We start from the raw sequence: 20,108 nt of genomic DNA, 5'->3' as shown, positions 1-20,108 counted from the left end.
CACAGAGTAGCCAAGAGATGAAAACAGTGCAATTTGAGTTTTACTGAAGTTTCCTCGTGAATCAATTCAGATTATGTATTTTTGGCAGGAATATTCTGGAAGTGATCCTGTGTTCTCATTGCATCTTGTCCCTTGACATGATTTTTAAAAAAAAAGGTATGTTATATACCCATTTTCATAGCAGCGTTAGTCACAGTAGCCAAGAGATGAAAACAGTGCAATTTGAGTTTTACTGAAGTTTCCTCGTGAATCAATTCAGATTATGTATTTTTGGCAGGAATATTCTGGAAGTGATCCTGTGTTCTCATTGCATCTTGTCCCTTGATACATGATTTTGATATTCCCATTACTAGTGATACTCATTTTGATCACTTGATTAAGTGTCAGGCTTTACCACTATAAAGTTTTTCCCTTTATAATTGAGTTTGTTGTGAGGAGGTATTTTGAAGCTATGCAACATCCTGTTCCTCATCCAGCTTTCAATTTATTTACTTATATGCTCCTATCTTTGAGGACTGACAGTTTATTATTTTATTCATTAGATCATAATCAATTATTTTTATTTTGATGTTCAAGTTGACACTGATTTAACCAGTTGGAGCCCTGTCAAGCTGACATTTATGTCCTTTTGACATGTTCCCATCATGAATGCTTTTAAATTTTAAGAAAATCATGATATTAATGGCTACATATATGCTATGGTAAGGATATAGCATAATTTGTTTAAATAATTCCTTTGGAGCATTTTGCTTTATCCTGCCCTCCCCCACCCCCCTTTTTTTAAGAGTTTGTATAATATAGGCAGATTGCTTTCTGGAAGCTTTGTAGCAGTTTATATACACACCATCAGTATGTGTGTGCAAGTGTTCATTTCTCACACTTTTATTAACTGAATATTTTTAAATAATAGGAACTTCATAATTACAGGGAAACTGTTAGAGGTTACATTACCTGGTACACTGAACATTTAGAAGAGGTTATCAGGACTCTAGACAAGGGAAGAAAATAAGATTTCTGTATTCTTTTACTGTTTTTTTTTTTTCTTTTCTCTTTAAGTCATAGCAGAAAAAGAAGGTATCTCAGAACTAAAGCAGTTATGTCCTTCTTTATGATGCTAATTTTGTAAGGAAGACAATTTAAAGTAGACATATTACAATGGGGTCTTTGACTTTTCTCTCCTGATTTGCTTATTTCTTCTCTCAAGACCAGTCATTGACCTTAAAGATCCTTTTCAAAATTCTAAAGTGATTCTCTACTAACCAGCTATGTGACTTTTGGGAAAGTTGGTCACCAGGAAGCCCCATTTTCTTCATCTCTAAATTAATATAGTTTCTAAGGTACCTTCTCCCTAAAACTGGAAGATCTTATGCAGTTTTATTCTGATAATTGGAAGAAAGTGATTTTTTTCTTTTTAGCTTGCAAAACTGTTTGAATTTTGTAATAAACTTTCCTTCATGTGTCCGTTTGACCATCTGAATTGCGGAAGGTATCTATTCATTGTTTATGCGTTGATTTTATTCTAGGACTTTGTTTATTAATCCTCCCTTTGCTGTTAATGTTAGTCTGTCTTGTGGTGCTTTTGATTTTAGTACAGAATAACCAAGACATAGATTCCATTTAAGAATTAAATGTATAAAGAAAGAAGGCATGATAAACTAATGGGTATGGGAAGGATCATTCTCTAAATGGGATTATAATAATTGCTTGACTATTTAGAAAAAATATTTTACTTAGACCCTTGCTTTAGATCATAACTGAAATAAGTTCTAGACATATTAAAAATTAAATATTAAATGCTCTGAAAGTAAAATAAAATGAAAGTGAATACGATTTATTAAATCTTACGTTTATATGATAGGAAAATAATGATGAAAATTACCAGTGAAATGATAATTGATTTGACTCCTTAAAATTTAATTTGGGAAAACAGTTTGGCAGTTTCTTATAGAGTTAAACATGTACTTACCACATGACTCAGCATTCGTACTCCTGGATATTTATGTTAGAGAAATGAAAACTCATATTCCCTTGAAACCTCTTTTCTAAATAAAATTTCACAACAATCTGTACATAAATGTTGATAGCAATTTTTTGTAATTGTAAAATTTAAAAAAAAAACAACCCAAATGTCCTACATGGAGTAAATGAAGAAACAAACTGGTACATATTTACAATATACTATTTGGCAATAAACAAGAATGAACTACTGATCCATGCAACAACATAGATGGATCTCTAGAGTATTAAGCTGAGTGGAAAAAGTGAACTTCAATGGGTTACATAGTGTATGAATCCATTTATATAACACTCTTGAAGTAACAAAATTATAATGATAGAGAATAGATCAGTGGTTACCAGGAGTTAGAGTTTAGGGAAGAATGTGACTATTAAGGGGTAACACGAGGGAGTTTTCTTTATATAGATGAATATTAGTGAACTATTTTTGCAACAGTTCTTATCCCAATTGTAGTAATGGTTACTCAGATCTAATCTATGCATGTAATAAAAATTCATAAAACTAACACACACACACACACACACACACACAAAACACACACAAAAAACTTGTGAAATCTAAACACAGCCTGTAGCAGAGATAATAGTGTACTGATGTCAGTTTCCTGTATTGATCGTGTACTATCATTATTTACCCTATTGGAGAGAACTGGTAGGAATATACACAATAACTCTCTGCAATTTCCTGTGAGACCTAAATGATTTCGAAATTGAAAGTTATAAAAACAAATAAATAAACTGTGGTATATTTAGACAATGGAGTTTTATTCAGTGCTAAAAAGGAATGAGCTATCAAGCTGTGAAAAACCATGGAGGAACCTTAGATGCATATTACTAAGTGAAAAAAGCCGACCATACAGTGTACAGGCTACATGCTGTATGATTCCAATTATATGATATTCTAGAAAAGGCAAAACTATAGAAACAGTGAAAAGATCAGTGGTTACCAGGGGCAGGGAGGAAGGAGAGATGAATTGATGGAACACAGAGGATTTTTAGGGCAGTGAAATTATAATGTTGGAAAAATGCCCTTATACATTTGTCCAAGCCCATAGAGTGTACTGCACCAAGAGTGAACCCTAATATAAACTATGGACTTTGGGTGATGATAATGTGTTAATGTAGGATCATCAGTTGTAACAAATATACCACTCTGGTGGAAGATGGTCATAATAGAAAAAGCTGTACATGAGTGGGGGCAGGGGCATATAGGAAATCTTTATACCTTCTGCCCTTTTGTAGTGAACCTAAAACTACTCTTTAAAAAAGTAGTAAAACAACAAAATCAACTTGGGTCAGAAATAAACATTGAAAAGCAAAGTGAAGAAAATATTTGTAGCAATTATTAGAGATAAGATTTCCGTGTCTTTTTTTAATAAAGAACTCATACACATCCATAAGGCAAGCCTTGAGTCCCTAGTAAACTAGAAAGAGAGCTTAAGAGAACAAGTGTCCCTAGAGAGAATTTTCTAGATGTACTTTTGTAAGTGTTTATTGGAAATTTTCAGGAATCCCCAAATTTAGTAATGTACTACCAGTGCCCTTGGAAATATACACTAGAAGAGAGAAAATTATTTTTTTTGGCATATTATGATAGCTGAGAAAAGTAATCTCACCCAAGAGAAAAATAGTTTAAAAGATACAAGACAGAGCACTGTAAATTTGCATTGTTTTAAAGTAGCTTAGAGAATTTTTAAAGATCTTATTATATGTCACCTTTCCCATCCAAAAAAAAAATCTTTTTTTTTTTTTTCCAGGTGTAAATTAATTATTTGAAAGTAACTGAAGAATGGAGCCAGACATCATTCGAATGTACTCTTCATCCCCACCACCACTAGACAATGGAGCCGAGGATGAAGATGATGATGAATTTGGGGAATTTGGTGGGTTTTCAGAAGTTAGCCCTTCTGGTGTAGGGTTTGTTGATTTTGATACACCAGATTATACTCGTCCCAAGGAAGAGTTTGTACCTTCAAACCATTTTATGCCAATTAATGATTTCTCAGAAAATGTAGACAGCCTTACAAGCTTTAGGTCCATTAAAAATGGTAAGGATAAGGACATCACTGCTGAACTTTCATCTCCTGTGAAAGGGCAGTCTGTTTTACTCTCTACCACCAGCAAAGAAATAATTTCATCTAAAACTTTAGCTACTTCCATTGATGGCATAGAAAGGCCAGGAGATTTAAATAAAGTAGTGGAGCAAAGACAGAATGTTGGAACACTTGAAAGTTTCTCTCCAGAAGATTTTAGAACTGATATGAACGTTGTTCATCAAAACAAACAGTTAGAGAGCTGCAATGGTGAAAAGCCTCCTTGTCTGGAGATTCTAACAAATGGGTTTGCAGTATTGGAAACTGTAAATCCTCAGGGAACAGATGATCTGGACACTGTAACCGATTCAAAAGGAAGAAAGCCTCTTAGCACTCACAGTACTGAGTATAATTTAGACTGTGTACATAGTCCTGCTGAGGAATTTGCAGATTTTGCCACATTTTCCAAAAAGGAAAGGATACAGCTAGAAGGAGAAATAGGATGTGCAACTTTAAATGATAGAGAAGCACTAACCATACAGGAAAACAATAAAATTAATAGAGTCAATGAACTGAATTCTGTAAAAGGAGCATCTTTGGGTAGAAGCTTTGATGATAAAGAAGACACTGATGGAGAGGATCAGGTTAGCATTTCAGAAACAAGCATGAAGAGTAACAGAGGTTTCATTACTGAAGAACAAGGCCTTCCAACATTGCAACCGGATGAATTTTTAAATTCAAATGTTCAATCAAAGGCTTGGAGTTTGGTAGACTCAGCTGATAATTCAGAAGCCAGTAGGAGAGAACAATGCAAAACTGAGGAAAAACTTGATTTATTTACTACTAAATGTGTTGACCTATGCATGGACTCTATTAAAACTCTTGATGCTGATGATGAAGTTAGTTCTTCCAAAGAAGAAAGAAAGTTTACTGATTCTCAGAGCCCCAGCATTGATCCTACAGAAGAAAACGCTTCGGATGATTCTCTAAGCGTAAAAAATGATGATAGTAGTAACGACTTTGTGACTTGCAATGATACTAATGAGGATGATTTTGGTGACTTTGGTACAGCCAGTGGCACAACTCCACCTATTGTTACTAGTACTCAAGATTCAATGAGCGATGTCACTTTTGAAGAATCCTCAGAGCACTTTCCACATTTTAGTGAAGCAGGTGATGACTTTGGAGAATTTGGGGATACAAATGCTGTTTCTTGCCAAGAGGAAATTATATTTACTGAGTCAGACCAAAAACAGACTTCTGATAGTTTATCAGAGGAATGTAAGTTGGCAAGAAAGTCTACAGGTGCTGAACCTGTTTCAAAATTGAAAATCGAGAGTGAGTTTGGAGATTTTGATTCTGTGCCAAATATTCAAGGTGACTGCAGTGCATTTCAAGACTTTGATGATTTTGCGGACTTCAGTTCAGCTGGTCCTAGCCAAGTTGGAGAGTGGAATGCTTTTGAGGATGGCCAGAAAGATAGTTGCTCTTGGGCTGCTTTTGGAGACCAGCAGGCTGCTGAATCTCATCGAAAGGAAGCCTGGCAGTCACATAGGACAGATGAAAAGAGCGACACTCTGGGAACCCCCAAAACGTACAGTGTCCCATTAGTAACTTCCAAAGGAGCAGTTATCGGTCGTCATTTACAGGAAACAGCCACTTCGGTTCAGGTATTTACTAGTTTTCTCTCTTTCGTGTGACATATCAATTGCTGTGGAGACTTCTGACTTAGCTTTTCAAAAAATATTTTTAAACTGGGTACCTGTTAAAGGAGTCTCTTTATGATACGGAATGGTTTCCTATTTGTAGATTAGTTGCATTTTTCACAACCCTTTGGTAAACCTTAGACAGTCCTATAATAATGCTCAGTAAGGTTTTTCTTTTTCTCAGTGAGTTTTTTAATATTTACCAAAATGCATCAACTTGGTTTTTTGATGAATATAAATATCACTTATGTAAAAATTCATTAATTAGCTAATTAATTTCCACTGAATCCTTCAGTTTTTACCTTTATAGTGATTGTAAAAGAATGTTAAACTGAGATATAGAAGACTTTTTTTTTTAAGCTTCAGAAAATAATGTCTCTTAATTTTGTCTACCAAAGACCTGGGAAATTGAAGGTACTGTTTTGATTGCAGGAGAGAGCAAGCAGAATTTGAAACCTCAACCTGTGCTGAAGGCTATAGGGAATTGAAAGATAGAAAAGAATTTGAAAAAAGCAGATTTAGACCTCATAATTTAACAACTACTAAAAGACCTGGGGTAAAGGTGTAAGATGGATTAAGGTTCAGACCTAAAACAAGAAACAACCATGGGTTAACTTATTGTGGTTGTATTTATTTGCTTATAATTGCGTACAAATGCACATTTATGATTACTCTTCTTAAGGCATAGGTATGTCAGGGAGAATGTTTTTTACCTCTCAGCCCCTGTACTTTTATCCTTTTCAGTTCCAGACTCAGAAAAGATTTATTACGATTTATTTTGACCTAAAGTAGCCCCTAGGAGTGCAGCTTGATACCTGAGTTGTACTTTTTCTCAGCCCTAGGGGTGTGGAAGAGAACACTTGAAAATAACTGCTTTATATATAATTGATATATGTAGCACTTGGTTGACAAACTTATTTTAAAGATACTGAGAATAAAATCAAAATCTATAAACTACTCCAGTTATCTTTTGCTAAGCAAACCACTTTTCATTGGAAATATATCTAAACTCTGAATGTTAATTGAAATGGTTATACATCATTGCTTTGATGCCTTTGATATATGAAGATATTGTTTAAACTATGGTATTACCAGTTGGTGCGCACAGCTAATAACTTTCATTTGACTTTAAGTGTCTGAATAGCTTAATTTGTTAATTCAGTTATTACATACATGGTTTGGCTAATGTATATTATTTCTCATGGAGAATTTATTATTGAGGCAAAAGCTTGCCATTTTAAACAAGAAGTGTATTAATTATATAATACAAAGCAAACACTGTTAGTTTTGACCTAATCCTTTCCCTGTTTAGTTTCGTCTTACCAGAGTATAGGTGACACTAGTATTAGGCGATCTTTAATTTTTATAGCCTTATAACTTTTAACATCATCAGATAATGAATTCTTAAAAATATGACCACTTCAGAAAGGAATTTTCGGCATCATACAAGTTGATTGAATTTATTTATGTATAATTTGATAACTTAATATAGGAGGTAATAAATTATATAGGCTTTGTGGAATCTTGCAGATCTGAGTTTGAATCTTGACTCAGCCTCCTATAAGCTTTATGATTTAGGACAAGTTACTTCTGAATTCAGCTGTCTGTAAAAAAGAGATACTATCTACTTCAAAGGACTTTTGTGAAGATAAAATGACAGTAAATTTTAAAATGAGTGAAAAAATTTGACAAAAAAATAAGAATTTTGTAGTATGATTCTGTTTTGTAAAAATAAAACAAAAACTGAATCAACGTGGCAAGATGCATTTAGACTTCCTGAGGTTTGTTTGGCTCAGTCCTTAGGTTTTTATTTTTGCTGTACGGGTTATGCAAAATGAGCAGAACTTGGAGTTGGATATTGGAAAGGGGCTGGAAGAAAAGTTTAGAAGAAAGTTCAGATAGGGAAATGAGTAAGCCCATCACGAGTAAGTAAGTAACTTGAGTAGTTGAAAGTAAGTTTTATTCTTATCCTGCTGCTGTGAAGGAGGCTTGTGGCCTGCAGTTTCTTCCTTTTCCAGGATCTTCGGAATAAGTACATTAATCTTCAGATTAGATTTATTAATATTTTTCTTAAAATGTTTCTCCTAGTTGCTGCAGTGTTAGGGACAGCACACAAATCCTCGTGTAATGACAGTAAATGTTAGGTTTAATGGTAAAATTTTTAATGATCTATTCCTGTCCAGTCTTACCTGGATGCTACAACTCAATCTTGAACAGAGTACTATCAAGTGGTTTTGTGCAAATTCTGCTTTAATGGAATGCTGCGAGAGTCTTAGAATTCAGAGCTCAGTTAATTTAAACAAACATAGAGAATAATTCTTTGTTTTGTGAAGTCAGACAAATGGTGTGGATATCATTTCAAATTTCGACTTTTCACTATAATTGGTGTGTGACGTTGTCCAGGTCCCTATTTTTTAGTACTTTCCTTTTTTAGCCTATCGAAAAGATATCTCCACATTTTAATAAAATATGTCTTTTTTGGGTCAAGAGACAATCAGTTATTGCAACTTTATTGCAATAATTTGTTACTAAGGTAGAGGAAAGTCAGCCAAAAAGAAATCTTTCAAACTTATAAAACGTTCTTAGTCAAACTAATTCTCAGATGTGGGTCCAGCAAGCCTCAGATGGTTCAAGCCTTGATGTAAGAGTCATACATGCCCATTTATTGAGAAATATTCTTCCTCTACAGTGAATTTTTTTTTTTTCTGAGAACTCAGAGTTCGGTATATTTCATTCTCTTGTATTAATTGTACAGAAAAACAAGTAGTGGTATCTCTATTATGTACAAATTGGAAAGAGGTCAAAACTCTTCTTCACTTTTTGGACTAAGATTTAAAACAAAACAAAATGACAGCAAAAAAACAAAATCCTCCTTACTTTTCAAAGCAGTATTTTTTTCCAGAAGACCATTATATATACTGTTTTAACAGTTTTCTTTTCTTTCTTCTTTTTTTTTTTTTTTTTTAACTATTAATTAAGGTTCCAGACAGGAACCTTGATTAAAATAGCCAAGATGCCTTTTTCTTAGATGTATAGTAAAGGAGATAATATTATAAGCACTGCATTTAACTTTTGAGCTTTTACAAAATTCAAAAAATATTGCTCTGGATGTTACTTGAGATGCTAGCTAATTAATGAGTAATCTTTTTCTATTGACTATAGAAAAGGAAGCTATGAGTAATTTTTTCTTATTAGCCATATAATTGAAAATGCTACTGGGAAAATTAAGATTTGTTTTGAGAGCTCTAAAAATTAAGAGTATCAGAAAAAGAAAAAAAAAAAGACTCACTAGTACTTTGGGTTATGTTATTCTGAGATTAAGTTATTGGTCTGTTCACCAGGAAGTCAGCATTCTCAAACTGAGTTTAACTAACCCTACTCTTCACCTTTATTTAGTCACCTGCTTAAGATTTATGCAAGTTTTCCTTTCTGTGGGTGAACATTTGAACTTATGACAAACCATAAGCAACAAAATAAAGAAATTAAATGGTCAAAAGATACGAATTTCTAATTATAAAATAAGTCCTAGGGATGTAATGTATAGCATGGTGACTACATATAGTTAATAATACTGTATTTTATACTCGAAAGTTGTTAAGAGAGTAGATATTAAAAATTCTCATCACAAGAAAAATTTGTAACTGTGTGATGATGGATGTTAACTAGGCTCACTGTGGTGATCATGTTGCAATATACACATGTATCGAATTGTTGTATACCTGAAAGTAATTTAATGTTATATGTCAATTATATCTCATTTTTTTATAAAAGAAAGAAATTATGATTTTGGCCTTATAGCTCTTTTATTTGAAGTACTTGGATAGCAATTTCTTTTGTTATTTTTCCCTCAGAAAATTTGAAATTCTGAACTTTAATTCCAAAATAGATGGAAATACTTCATTAGATTATCCAGAAATTGTGCAGAAAGAGCAAAGCATCTTTCAAGAGCATGGTCACTCATATAGCTTGAAATTGGGGATTGATAAATATACAATTATAGCCTGTACTTGATATCTTATTTAATATTTAATGGTGGTGAGGCATAAGGTATCCTCTTAAATGGAAGATTAAATTACCCAGTAGATTTATGTTTCTTCTAAACGTACATCCACTTAGAGCAAGACCTAATGCTGTCAATATTCAAACTATTGGCAATAATTAACTTCTGGAAAACTAACTAAAAATATGTCGAAAGTATTTTAGGAATTACCTTAAATACAAGATACTTTAAAGGAGGTTTGCATTTAAGTGACATAAGAACCAGAGTCTATAAGACCTTAAATGCTGGTCTTACACACCCCTTTGAAAAACTGAATACTTTCAATGCACTTAATCTTTTTCATACTCCAACGTAGTCACTTATAAAACAGAGGTATATTAGTGTTCTCCAGAGAAACAGAACCAGGAGGATGAGTGGGTGGGTGAATGGATGGATAGAGGAAAGAAGGAAAGAAGGAAGGACCAGAGGTGGGGGAGATTATAAGGAACTGGCTTATGTGATTTTGGAGGCCGAGAAATCTCAAGATCTGTAGTCTGCAAGCTGTCTTCAATAATTGGATGAGGCCCACTTAATATTGGGAAGGATAGTCTGCTTTACTCAGTATTCCAGTTCAGATGTTAATCTCACCCAGAAACACCTTCACAAGCATACCCAGAATAATGTTTGACCAAAAGCCTAGGCACCTCATGGCCCAGTCAAGTTGACACCTAATATTAACCATCACAAGAGGGAACACCATATGTCTATATATAGCTTTTAAGATTTTTGGAAAACTTGTAACCTGTTTGTTACCAAGCCATACCAGTTGGGAAGCTCTGCATTAAATAATATGATTTATTTGCACAAGTGGGTAAAATGAAAATTGCTGCTTATGTACTCCAGGGCTTTTTTCCTCCAACCTCAGAGAAGATATGACAGAACTGGGAGTGAGTATAAATGAATTCATGGATGATGCTTTGCCCCCATTGATGAATTAAACCATTGGGTAGTTACTTGTTTTCACTTTCCCAGATATCCTGTCTGGTTTGAGAAAAATTAAAATGTAAAGACATTCAAGGTAATAAAGGCCCCTGATAGGAAAATAAATACATATGAAGTGAGAAATGCTATAAAAGCCAGTGTACCTCTGGATGGAGAGTAGTATAGCCAAAGCCACCTATGACTTTTGTGAGCCCCTTCCCCATAAAAGATATTTTAAATTTTATAACTTGATATAAAGATGAGTATGTTAATATTAGGTATTAAAACATTTTCATGAATCCCTAAAATTATTGTGGGCCCTATGCACTGTGCCTACTGGGTAAGTTGGTCTTGGGTATAGTATAGTGCTTAAAAGCAAGGCTCTGGAATCCCACTGCTAAGTTCAGATTCATGTTTCAGCACTAACTTGCTGAACCTCATACTTAAAAAATAATAAAAGTACTTATTTCAAAACTCTTATGAAGATAAAATGAAATTGCACATGTAAATGTGCTTAGCACAATGTTTTGCACGTAAATGCTCAGTAAGTGTTAATAATCTCAGAAACGAACTTGGAAAATGGTCTTTAAAGGTCCAAGAAATAGTATTGCCAACTGGATTTTTTGGCAAATAGTGAGAAGTAATAGGCAAATGAGAATTTGTGTGGGAGAACCTCTACTTCTGGCTATATACTCACCCATCAAACTATTTTGAGAGCAAAGCTGCTGCTTTGGGCAAATTTCCATTCTCAGAATAGTTTCGACAAGTAGGAACTCTACTGAACCTAAGTGCTCTTCTCTGCTAGTAGCCGACCTCTTCCTCTGGCTTCCTAGCACTAGACAGAAATAGAGAAAATCAAAAGAGAGTCTGGCACCTGCTTTGAAGAGCATTTGACTTTCAACCCTACATTTATCAGAGGTACCAGTTCTTAAAATGTTTAATGGCTAAATGCGCTGCTGTTTGCCAGGCTTAAATTTGAGACCTGTACGAATTAAAGGACATGACTAGTTACATAAACTGGTATTCAGCTAATCAGTCACCAGTTTCCTAATTCTAAATTCAAGAGAGAACTGATGACTGTTTTTCCTCTTTGAGGTCAAAGGCATTTAAAATTCGAGTAATTGGTGTGAATGTTATTTTATTTAGTTACTATTATAACCTCATCTAAATATTTAGTATGCTAAGTGCATGTGCATTTATTTCTTACCCTCACATTAATTTAGAATACAGCACTGACTCCTTAGTAAAAATTTACAATTTGCTTTGTTGAAAACTACGAATTGTAGTGTTAGATGAAATAATTTGCTTTTTTAAGTAAAATCATCACTTCAGTTAATAGTTGAATCCTTTAATGACTAGAAATGTTTCAAAGACTACAAAGCAGCTCTTGAAGATGTTTTTAAATTAGGTACTTTTTTTTTTCCCAACCCAATAGGAGGATCTTGGGGAGGATGCAAAATATTTGGATGATTTAATTTCCTGTATGGTATAAATTGATAGATTGAGACAAGTTTTTTCAAAATGATTTAGAGTGTCAAATAGTGGTAGAGAAACATCCTTAGTGAGATTTGGACCTAGTTTTGACATTTTTATTCCCTAGCAGGCCACTGTGTGCATATATGTTATCTATATAATAACCTAGCAGTGATTAAAGCTACCAAATCTTGAGTATACACTGGGTGCCAAGTCTTGAATCCTCTAATTGGTTATCCACCTTTTGAGTCTCAGCCCCTTGGGTCCACAGTCCTCTAGTGAAGCATTATAATTACATCAGCCATTTACTTACTGGAATTAACCAGTAAGTAACTAATAAATGAAATTTGGCATTATTTATTACCATGAATAAGATAATATGGTTCTAAGAAATTCCTTTTAGAGAATGCCTTTTTACTATCAAACTGGTCTAGTAGATAGTTGGTAATTGATATACTTTTAAAAGTAATATGTCAGAGGAAATTTAATTTTAATCAAAATCTTTGCTAATTCTCTTAGCTGCTTTCTTATTGAATTGTTAAGGAGTGCTATTCAGCAGTGCTATTCAGTTAGTGGACTGTTTTTTTTAATCTTTATTTGTTCTTTATTTATTGTTCTATCTTGGTTTGGCAAACTATGGCCTACAAGACACATCTATCCTGCCTCCTGTTTTAGTAAGTGAAGTTTCACTGGAACACACCTACTTATTTGTTTATGGATGGTCTGCAAAGCCGAAAATATTTACTTTCTATCTGGCCCTATATAGAAGAAGTTGCCCACTTAAGTCAACCAAAGATTTGAAGCAGTCAAATGTAATATGTAATCTTAAGGACATATGGAACTTTCTTTTAAAATTTCCATGTCATTTATGTTCTTTATGAGAAAAGATGGGAGAAGAAATAAAAACAAGTTGATTAGGTTAATGTGATGTTCTATTTCCTCAGGTACATTCCACTAATTTTAAAATTTGCTCACTGGTATACCTAAGACCTGGTAGTTATGCCCATGTGATTGAATGTGTTTTGGGGTCATTTCTTTTTTCCCTTGATTAATATTTTTTCTATCCTATTCACAGGATAACAAAGAGGATACCAAAAAGATTCTGTTTTAATATACAGAGAAATAAAATTTGGTCATATGTGAGTTTTTGTTTACCTTCCCTGCCCAGGAGATGCCAACGCTCCTCATGTTTCCAATTAGATGGTTATCTGATCCCTTTAAAAGTAAAGTCTGTCCATTCCCTCTGTTGAAGTGCGTAAGCATCGGTCCCCTTGACACACTCAAGTTTCACAAGCCTTGGGATCTTGAGCTTACTCTTTACTGTAGGTTTCATAATTGATACTGAGAACTTTTCTCATATCACACACATGAATTTAAAGAAGACATTAAAGTAACTTGGAGAGATAACGGAAGAGTACTCTGAGACCAATTATGCAGTGTTAAGTTTTTTGCTCTGATACTGCTTTCAAAAGAGATTTCGGTTTGAAAAATATGTTTGTGACAACTTTTGTTTTTGGTTTTCATTTTTTCGTTTGCCGATTATACGGAACAGCAGAAATCAAGTGTTAACTTGTGTTACTTGGCAAGAAGTAGCACCATGATGTAGCGTACTCTTATACACCGGGTGTCTTTTCAGAAGTACACTTATTCGTCCAACAATTTATTATTAACAATTTATATTCCTATTTGATGTCTAAGTAGTGAATTGAGCTACTACTCAATTTTACATTATCTGAAATGCAGTTAGGAAAGTGAGAATCAATGTTATTGTAGGTTGCATGTGTAGGTAGAATAAACCTAATAGTACCCCAAAAATGTAAATTAAACCCAACAAGTTTTAATTAATGACAGTAATCCAAAATCTCAGTCAGTATTCTTGGTGAAATTACTCAGGAATACACAGGCTTTGCTTGGAGGAAAGACAGTGTTCTATTAAAAAATACGTATGAACTTACCATAGGTGAGTAGAGAAATGGAATTTCTAAAAGATAACACATCGTCCAAATAAATGAGTTGTTGAATTTCTCAGTAAAAAATGAGACATTCTTTCCTACTTCGTTCTATTAGCAGCAGAGGTAGTTCTGAAAGACTTTCAAAATTTAAGTGTTTATGCCCAAGAAAAAGCATCTAATCTCATTGTTCCTAAATCTAGAGTATGTGAATGGTAGTAAGAAACATCCCAGTGTGATAGAATGTGAATGCTGTCTAGTTTTTTGTTTTTGCTTTGTCCAAATTATTCAAACTTTGAGATTGCTTGTTCACTCTACAATTGGGTAATAATGTCTTCTTTGTAGAATTTTAAAATGGATTAAGTAAAATAATGTTTATAAAGTACCATTTATTTGTCACCACTATATCACCATGATTATTTAATCATTTGAAACAGCTATTCTGTGAATAGTTATGCTTCTTTTACTCAGTATTTCCTGCATCTGACTGGTAGTAGTTTTCCTCTCTTACAGTAGTGGGCAGAGTGTGTATATGTGTCTTTGTGTCTGTTAATGATAAAATTATGACATTATTAAAATTAGAGAAATGAAAATAAACCTTTGGGGGGTGTTTTGATACAGACAGCTTTATTAAACCGCCTGGAGCGAATTTTCGAAGCATGCTTTCCTTCCATATTTGTCCCTGGTACTGAAGAGGAAGTTACTTCCCTGAAGCACTTGCTGGAAATAAGCACCTTGCCAATGAAAACAAGAGAGGCCTTAGCTGGAAATGGGTAAGTAGTAGACACTTGTTAGCCTGTGTATTTATTCATTTCAACTGTTTTAATTTATAAGATTATCTTAAAATATTATGGTTCTAAAACATTACTGTGTTAAAGTTTGAAAACCTTATTGTGCTAAAAGACATGATTTAAAAAACCTCCCTGCTTCTCCATTTATGAGCTTTTTTTATATATATTTCTTAATCAATATTCTAATCAGTCTTACAAGTATCTTTTGACTTCGTAGTATGATAGATGAGAATTTAGATCTTACATCTGCTATTCTCCCTTTATCATCCCAATATACTTATAGTTTTCGGTTAAATTTTATTTGGTATTTTCATTAATATAATCATGTAAATAGTATTGTGTTCACTGCTTAGCTACTATTTTCTTTACAGTTCAGCTTTTTCCTGGACTTAAAAATTGCCTCTCTTTTTTTTATTTTCAAAGTCTTTCCCGATAGGTTTGTGAGCAAACCTATCAGGCTGGCCATTCCATTTTTTTTCCTGGGATCCTCCATCTTCCTTTTTCAATCTGGAATGGATTCAATCTAGGCCTCTTAAACTTGTGTTGTCTTGGGGCATTCCTTTCACTAAGATCCCATTTTGGTGGAGCACATCCTCTAATAGCCTCCTGAGAAAAAAGTACATAGGAGATAAAGTTTTATTTTATTCTACCCTCACATTAAATTTATAATGTAGGATGTTTTGTTGCTGGTGTTTTAAAATCTCAATGATAAAATACGTTGACATGATTTTTTTTTTCATTCATTGGACTGAGCACCAGGTAGGACCTTTCCATCTGGAGGCTTCTGCTCTTCAGCATTGGGCAATTCTCCTGTATTGACGTTCCCTTCCCTCCATTGTCTCTTTTATTTCTGGAACTCCTATTAATTATTAGATGTTAGAGGGTCTAGATTGATTTTCTTATTTTGATTTCAATGTTATTCTTATTCCTGGATCTTCTCTTGCATTTCCTTACTCTCTGGAGGCATTCTCTTCCTCTGCAGGTCTCTCCATCTCTCTTTGTGACTTCAGTGTTTGTGGCTAAGGGTCTTAAGTATCTCTGAATTTCATTGACGATGGAGATTATTTTTGCTTCCTGATTTTTGTTTTGGGGTGATTTCCGAGAATAGAAGGGAACAAAAAGGTTTATATTTTGCCAGCTTAAAACTGTTTGGATGCATTTTTTTAAAAAATTGCTAGTTGTACAAATAGTTCATACTCTAGACCCAGGAATCTCTCTCCAAGAAATTCATTCTAAAGTCATAACAACTCAACAACAGCACATACCATAAAATACAGGAAGATATTCTTGCCTTACTAACAGTAGAAGCTGAACAGTAAAAACAACTTATTTAAAACTATAGGATTATGGCTAAATAAATGATGGTGCATCAGTCTTAATAGAATATTACACTGCCATTGAAAAAGATACATATGTAGATGAGAATATGCTTAAATTCTGAAAAAAACACAAAATTATATATCCACTGTAATTGCAACTGTTATTATAGCTCGAGACTCAAGGAGAAAACACAAATGTTAAATGGCTGTAGTAAGGTAGAATGCTAAGTTGATTTCTTTCTTTCTTTTAAATATTTTTGTTTTAATACTTAAAGAAAAACATACCATCTAAATTTTAAGTCACTGGCATATTATTTTAAATGAGTTTAACGTAGTTACTTTTCTAATGACTATAAGTATTGGCTGTTGATTTCATTTAGATTTCATTCAGAAAAATCATGTTAGACTCAACATTAAGTGGAATGTATAATATTTCACAGTCACATTAAAAGTAGAACTCATGGTTAAAGCTATTGAGTAACCTGTTGCTGGTGACTTCATTGTAACCTTTACAGGGAACTGCTGAATGTGTGGACGGAGCTACAAGATATCCACGATGCACATGGCTTGAAATATCAATGGGGTGGCTCCCATAGCAACAAAAAGCTTTTGTGCTCCTTGGGAATAGACACCCGAAACATTGTGAGTTTGTTAGTACCTTGGAAAATTTTTAAATCAACCTGTGGATGTTTTTAAATTCCATTAACACTTCTGTTCAAGCTGTGATAAGCTAGTTCCTCAGAAAAATAAGTATTAGTGTAAATAAATGTTCATATATTTTGAATATGCCAACTTTTAAACATACATTTATCTAAATTTTTCTCCAACATTTCTTATTTTTAGAAAAAGTTGTTTTAGTGTTTTTCCTTAACTATAAAATGAAGGAATTGAACTAGGAGATCAAAAATATACTCTATGTAGGCATGTCATTCACGATATATGTAACAAAGCATTACAAGCATGTTTTGGAAAGTATTTCATTGTATGACAGATCATTCTCTAAATATACGTTCTCTCTCTCTCATTCGTGTAGCTCTTTACGGGCAATAAGAAGCAACCTGTTATAGTGCCCATGTATGCAGCAGGGTTGGTAAGTACAAAAATGTCTCTGTGTGTATTTATCATTGCTGCATTTATTCTGTAAGATCATTGTACATAACATGGTATGGAAGTTTATTTTAAGGGGCATTTACTATGGGAATATTAAAGGAATAAATATAATACCCTTTTTGGTCTCATAAATCTCTTCAAGTCTTGATCTGAGGATATTTTTTTCTATATTCCATTAGTTACAAACTATTTTTAGATTGAAAATTATTTTTATCCTAGTAATATTAGTACTCAGAACTTTGTAAAATGCACCACTGGAGGTCAGTCTCTGTTTTTTGTTGTTGTTGTTTTCCTTCCTTTTTCTAAATTTGTTTTTAAAAAGAAGCTGAAGTATTTAAAGGCTTAGATAACATTTGGTTTAATTTAGTTTTGATCAATTTAAATAATGCAGTATTGAGACTGTGGGTGTATATAAGAGCTTGGAAATACCAAATTATAATAAGTGAAAATGAACCAGGACCCATAACAGGCTCTTAGTTTTTCCATTAATGTTTTACATGTGTTGAATTTTGTTTGTTTTTTTTTCCAGATATGCCAGGTAGTCCAGAATAACTGAGGAATTTTCATTCTGTTCCTTATCAAGATTCAGTCACATTCTAAAGTTTGATGTCTTTGTGTTTTGGATTTGTCTTTGAGTTATTGGTGAATAAATGTCCTATTAAACTAAAAATATTTTTGAACTTTTTCACCAATAACTTGAAAATAAAGGAGAAATAACCAAGGAACCCTTGGGATGAAATTTAAATTGTACAGACCTTTATGTGCATGTGAAAATGAATTTGCTGTGGAATTTGACCTTTTTTAAATCTACAAACTTTTTCCATGAATAATCTCTAATTATTGATACTGTATTGGACCATTTTGCTTTTTGTTATTGTAGTTTTGTTTTCTGTGCTTGAGCTTCTTATCAGTTTCTATTCCTTTGCAAATGGTTATCTTGTATTTTCAAAACACCTGATTATCCCTACATTGTTTTCTGTTGTGGGTAAATGTAATCCAGAACATTTCTTTAATGTAACATTTCTTTTTGGTTATTTGTATTTTTTTTTTCTCAAGGAGTAGTAGTGTAGAGGTGGTTGGTATTATTGTCGCATTCTAAATAGGAAGTATGAATTAAATTTGTAGGAGCTTTCATTCATTAGTAACCTACTTAATGCTTATGTGTAGGATTAGCACATTAGCCAGTTCTTGAATTTTTAAAAGGAGTTAGAGACTAATATTTATGCTTTATTTTGCTACTTTAATTAAAGTATTGGTAATGATTGTACCATTTTTATAACCTTTTAATACCTAAGTTGATTTAGTGAATGCATTATTTCCTCATCCATTTTAATGATGCCTTACATTTAGAAACTTACTCCTTCATATCTAATGAAAATTTTAATTATACCTGAATTTTTCCTGTGGTACTTTGCACATAGGAGATGTTAACTATCTTTTGATCTCATCTGGAGGAATAGTACCAGAAATGATCATTTAAGTCACTAGTCCTTGGACTTTGTGCTTCAGAGTTGCTGGAAGACTTTAAAAATGCAGAATGCTGGGCACCACCCCCAGAGTTCTTATTCAGTAGGTCTGGAGTGGGGCTTGAGAATTTGCACATCTGACAAGTTCCCAGGTGATGCAGAAACTACTGGTTGGGGAATACTTTGAGAACCACTGGTTTAAATGATGGTTCACATTAGAATGGCTAAGACTAGTAATTGCCACGTGCCTTGTCTCCTTGCATAAGAGCACACTAGAAAGCCTGTATATGGTACTGAATTAGACCATGGATTTATTTTTCTTTTTCAAACTGCTAGATTAAAGCCTTTCACATACACCATTGTTAAGAATTGACTCTGTAAATTGCTTTTGCTTAAGCCCTATTTGGAAAGGGGAGCGGAGATTCTCCTGAAAACTTGCTTTTTAGAAATTTACGGATTCTAGTATTAATTTAGCAGCTTTGATTTTTTTTTTATACCCTCATAAAGGGAGACTTTTATTAAGTCTAGTTGGTAAATATTCAAGAGCTTATCAAGTATAATTTTTAAATGTGTAAAAGCTTGTCTTTTTTTCAGGCCATTAACCTGGATTATTACCCATTAATATTAGGGTTTGGTAGAGTGTTGATGCAAAATGCTGATTTTTTTTCCTTGTTTGTTTCTATACCCATCCTGACTGTCTTCCTTTCTTACTCAAAAAGTGTATTAGATTGATAACATAGCTAATGGAATATGTAAGATGTTTTCCCTCTGAAATGGCTATCTTTTTGCTTCACCATTTCAAAGAACTAAGTATTAAGGCTCCCATCCTTTAGCGGAGCTAGTGGATCAAACACTAAGTTCACATTGAAGCATGTAGACATCATCACATTATGTGGTGTGTTTTAAAATCAGCCCTCACTTCTCCAAGCACCACTATAGTGTAACGTGTAGGAAGGGTGCCCTTTCCTCCAGTTTCAATATCTGAAACATAAAAACGTTGGATTCTTAGGGCTTGGATACAATATACTGCTGTGCTCACCTCTTCCTCATTCTCCCCATCCCTGCCATTCCAACTTATGCTTTTGCTTTTGTGTGACAGTGATTTAAAATACAAGTTCTTAATTCAAAAAATTTGGGTTGCAAAGGTGATATTGTGAAACATTTTCCATTATAGTGCTATAAGATTTTCTCTAAACAAAATTAAGAATAGTTTAGGGTTGGTTTTTTTTTTTTTCTTTTTTTTTTTTTTTTCTTTAAATTTTTAAAAATGCCCTGTTTTTTTCTT

At 33.4% G+C, this 20,108-nt stretch overlaps 1 protein-coding gene across 4 annotated transcripts in view; it reads left to right on the top strand.

Annotated features, from left to right (window-relative positions):
• The window catches only part of AFTPH (aftiphilin), a 61,586-nt gene that overhangs the window by 23,673 nt on the left and 17,805 nt on the right, over window positions 1-20,108 (top strand). For 3 of the 4 annotated variants that reach the window (XR_003045652.1, XM_015587600.2, XM_006909549.3), the window contains exons 2-5: window positions 3,774-5,719; window positions 14,759-14,910; window positions 16,763-16,889; window positions 17,281-17,337. Coding sequence is in view for 3 of the 4 variants with exons in the window: in XM_015587600.2 (XP_015443086.1) it covers window positions 3,806-5,719; window positions 14,759-14,910; window positions 16,763-16,889; window positions 17,281-17,337 (2,250 nt within the window). In the remaining variant the exon portion in view is untranslated. Of the gene's footprint in view, window positions 1-3,773; window positions 5,720-14,758; window positions 14,911-16,762; window positions 16,890-17,280; window positions 17,338-17,886; window positions 18,378-20,108 lie in introns of those variants that run through there. The other variant, XM_015587599.2, reaches the window with a different exon arrangement.

This window comes from Pteropus alecto, unplaced genomic scaffold (genome assembly GCF_000325575.1).
Source record: "Pteropus alecto unplaced genomic scaffold, ASM32557v1 scaffold131, whole genome shotgun sequence".
In the NCBI taxonomy this organism is placed as follows: Eukaryota; Metazoa; Chordata; class Mammalia; order Chiroptera; family Pteropodidae; genus Pteropus; species Pteropus alecto.
Note: the sequence above shows the minus strand (reverse complement) of the source record. Positions and strands in the feature narration are given on the sequence as shown.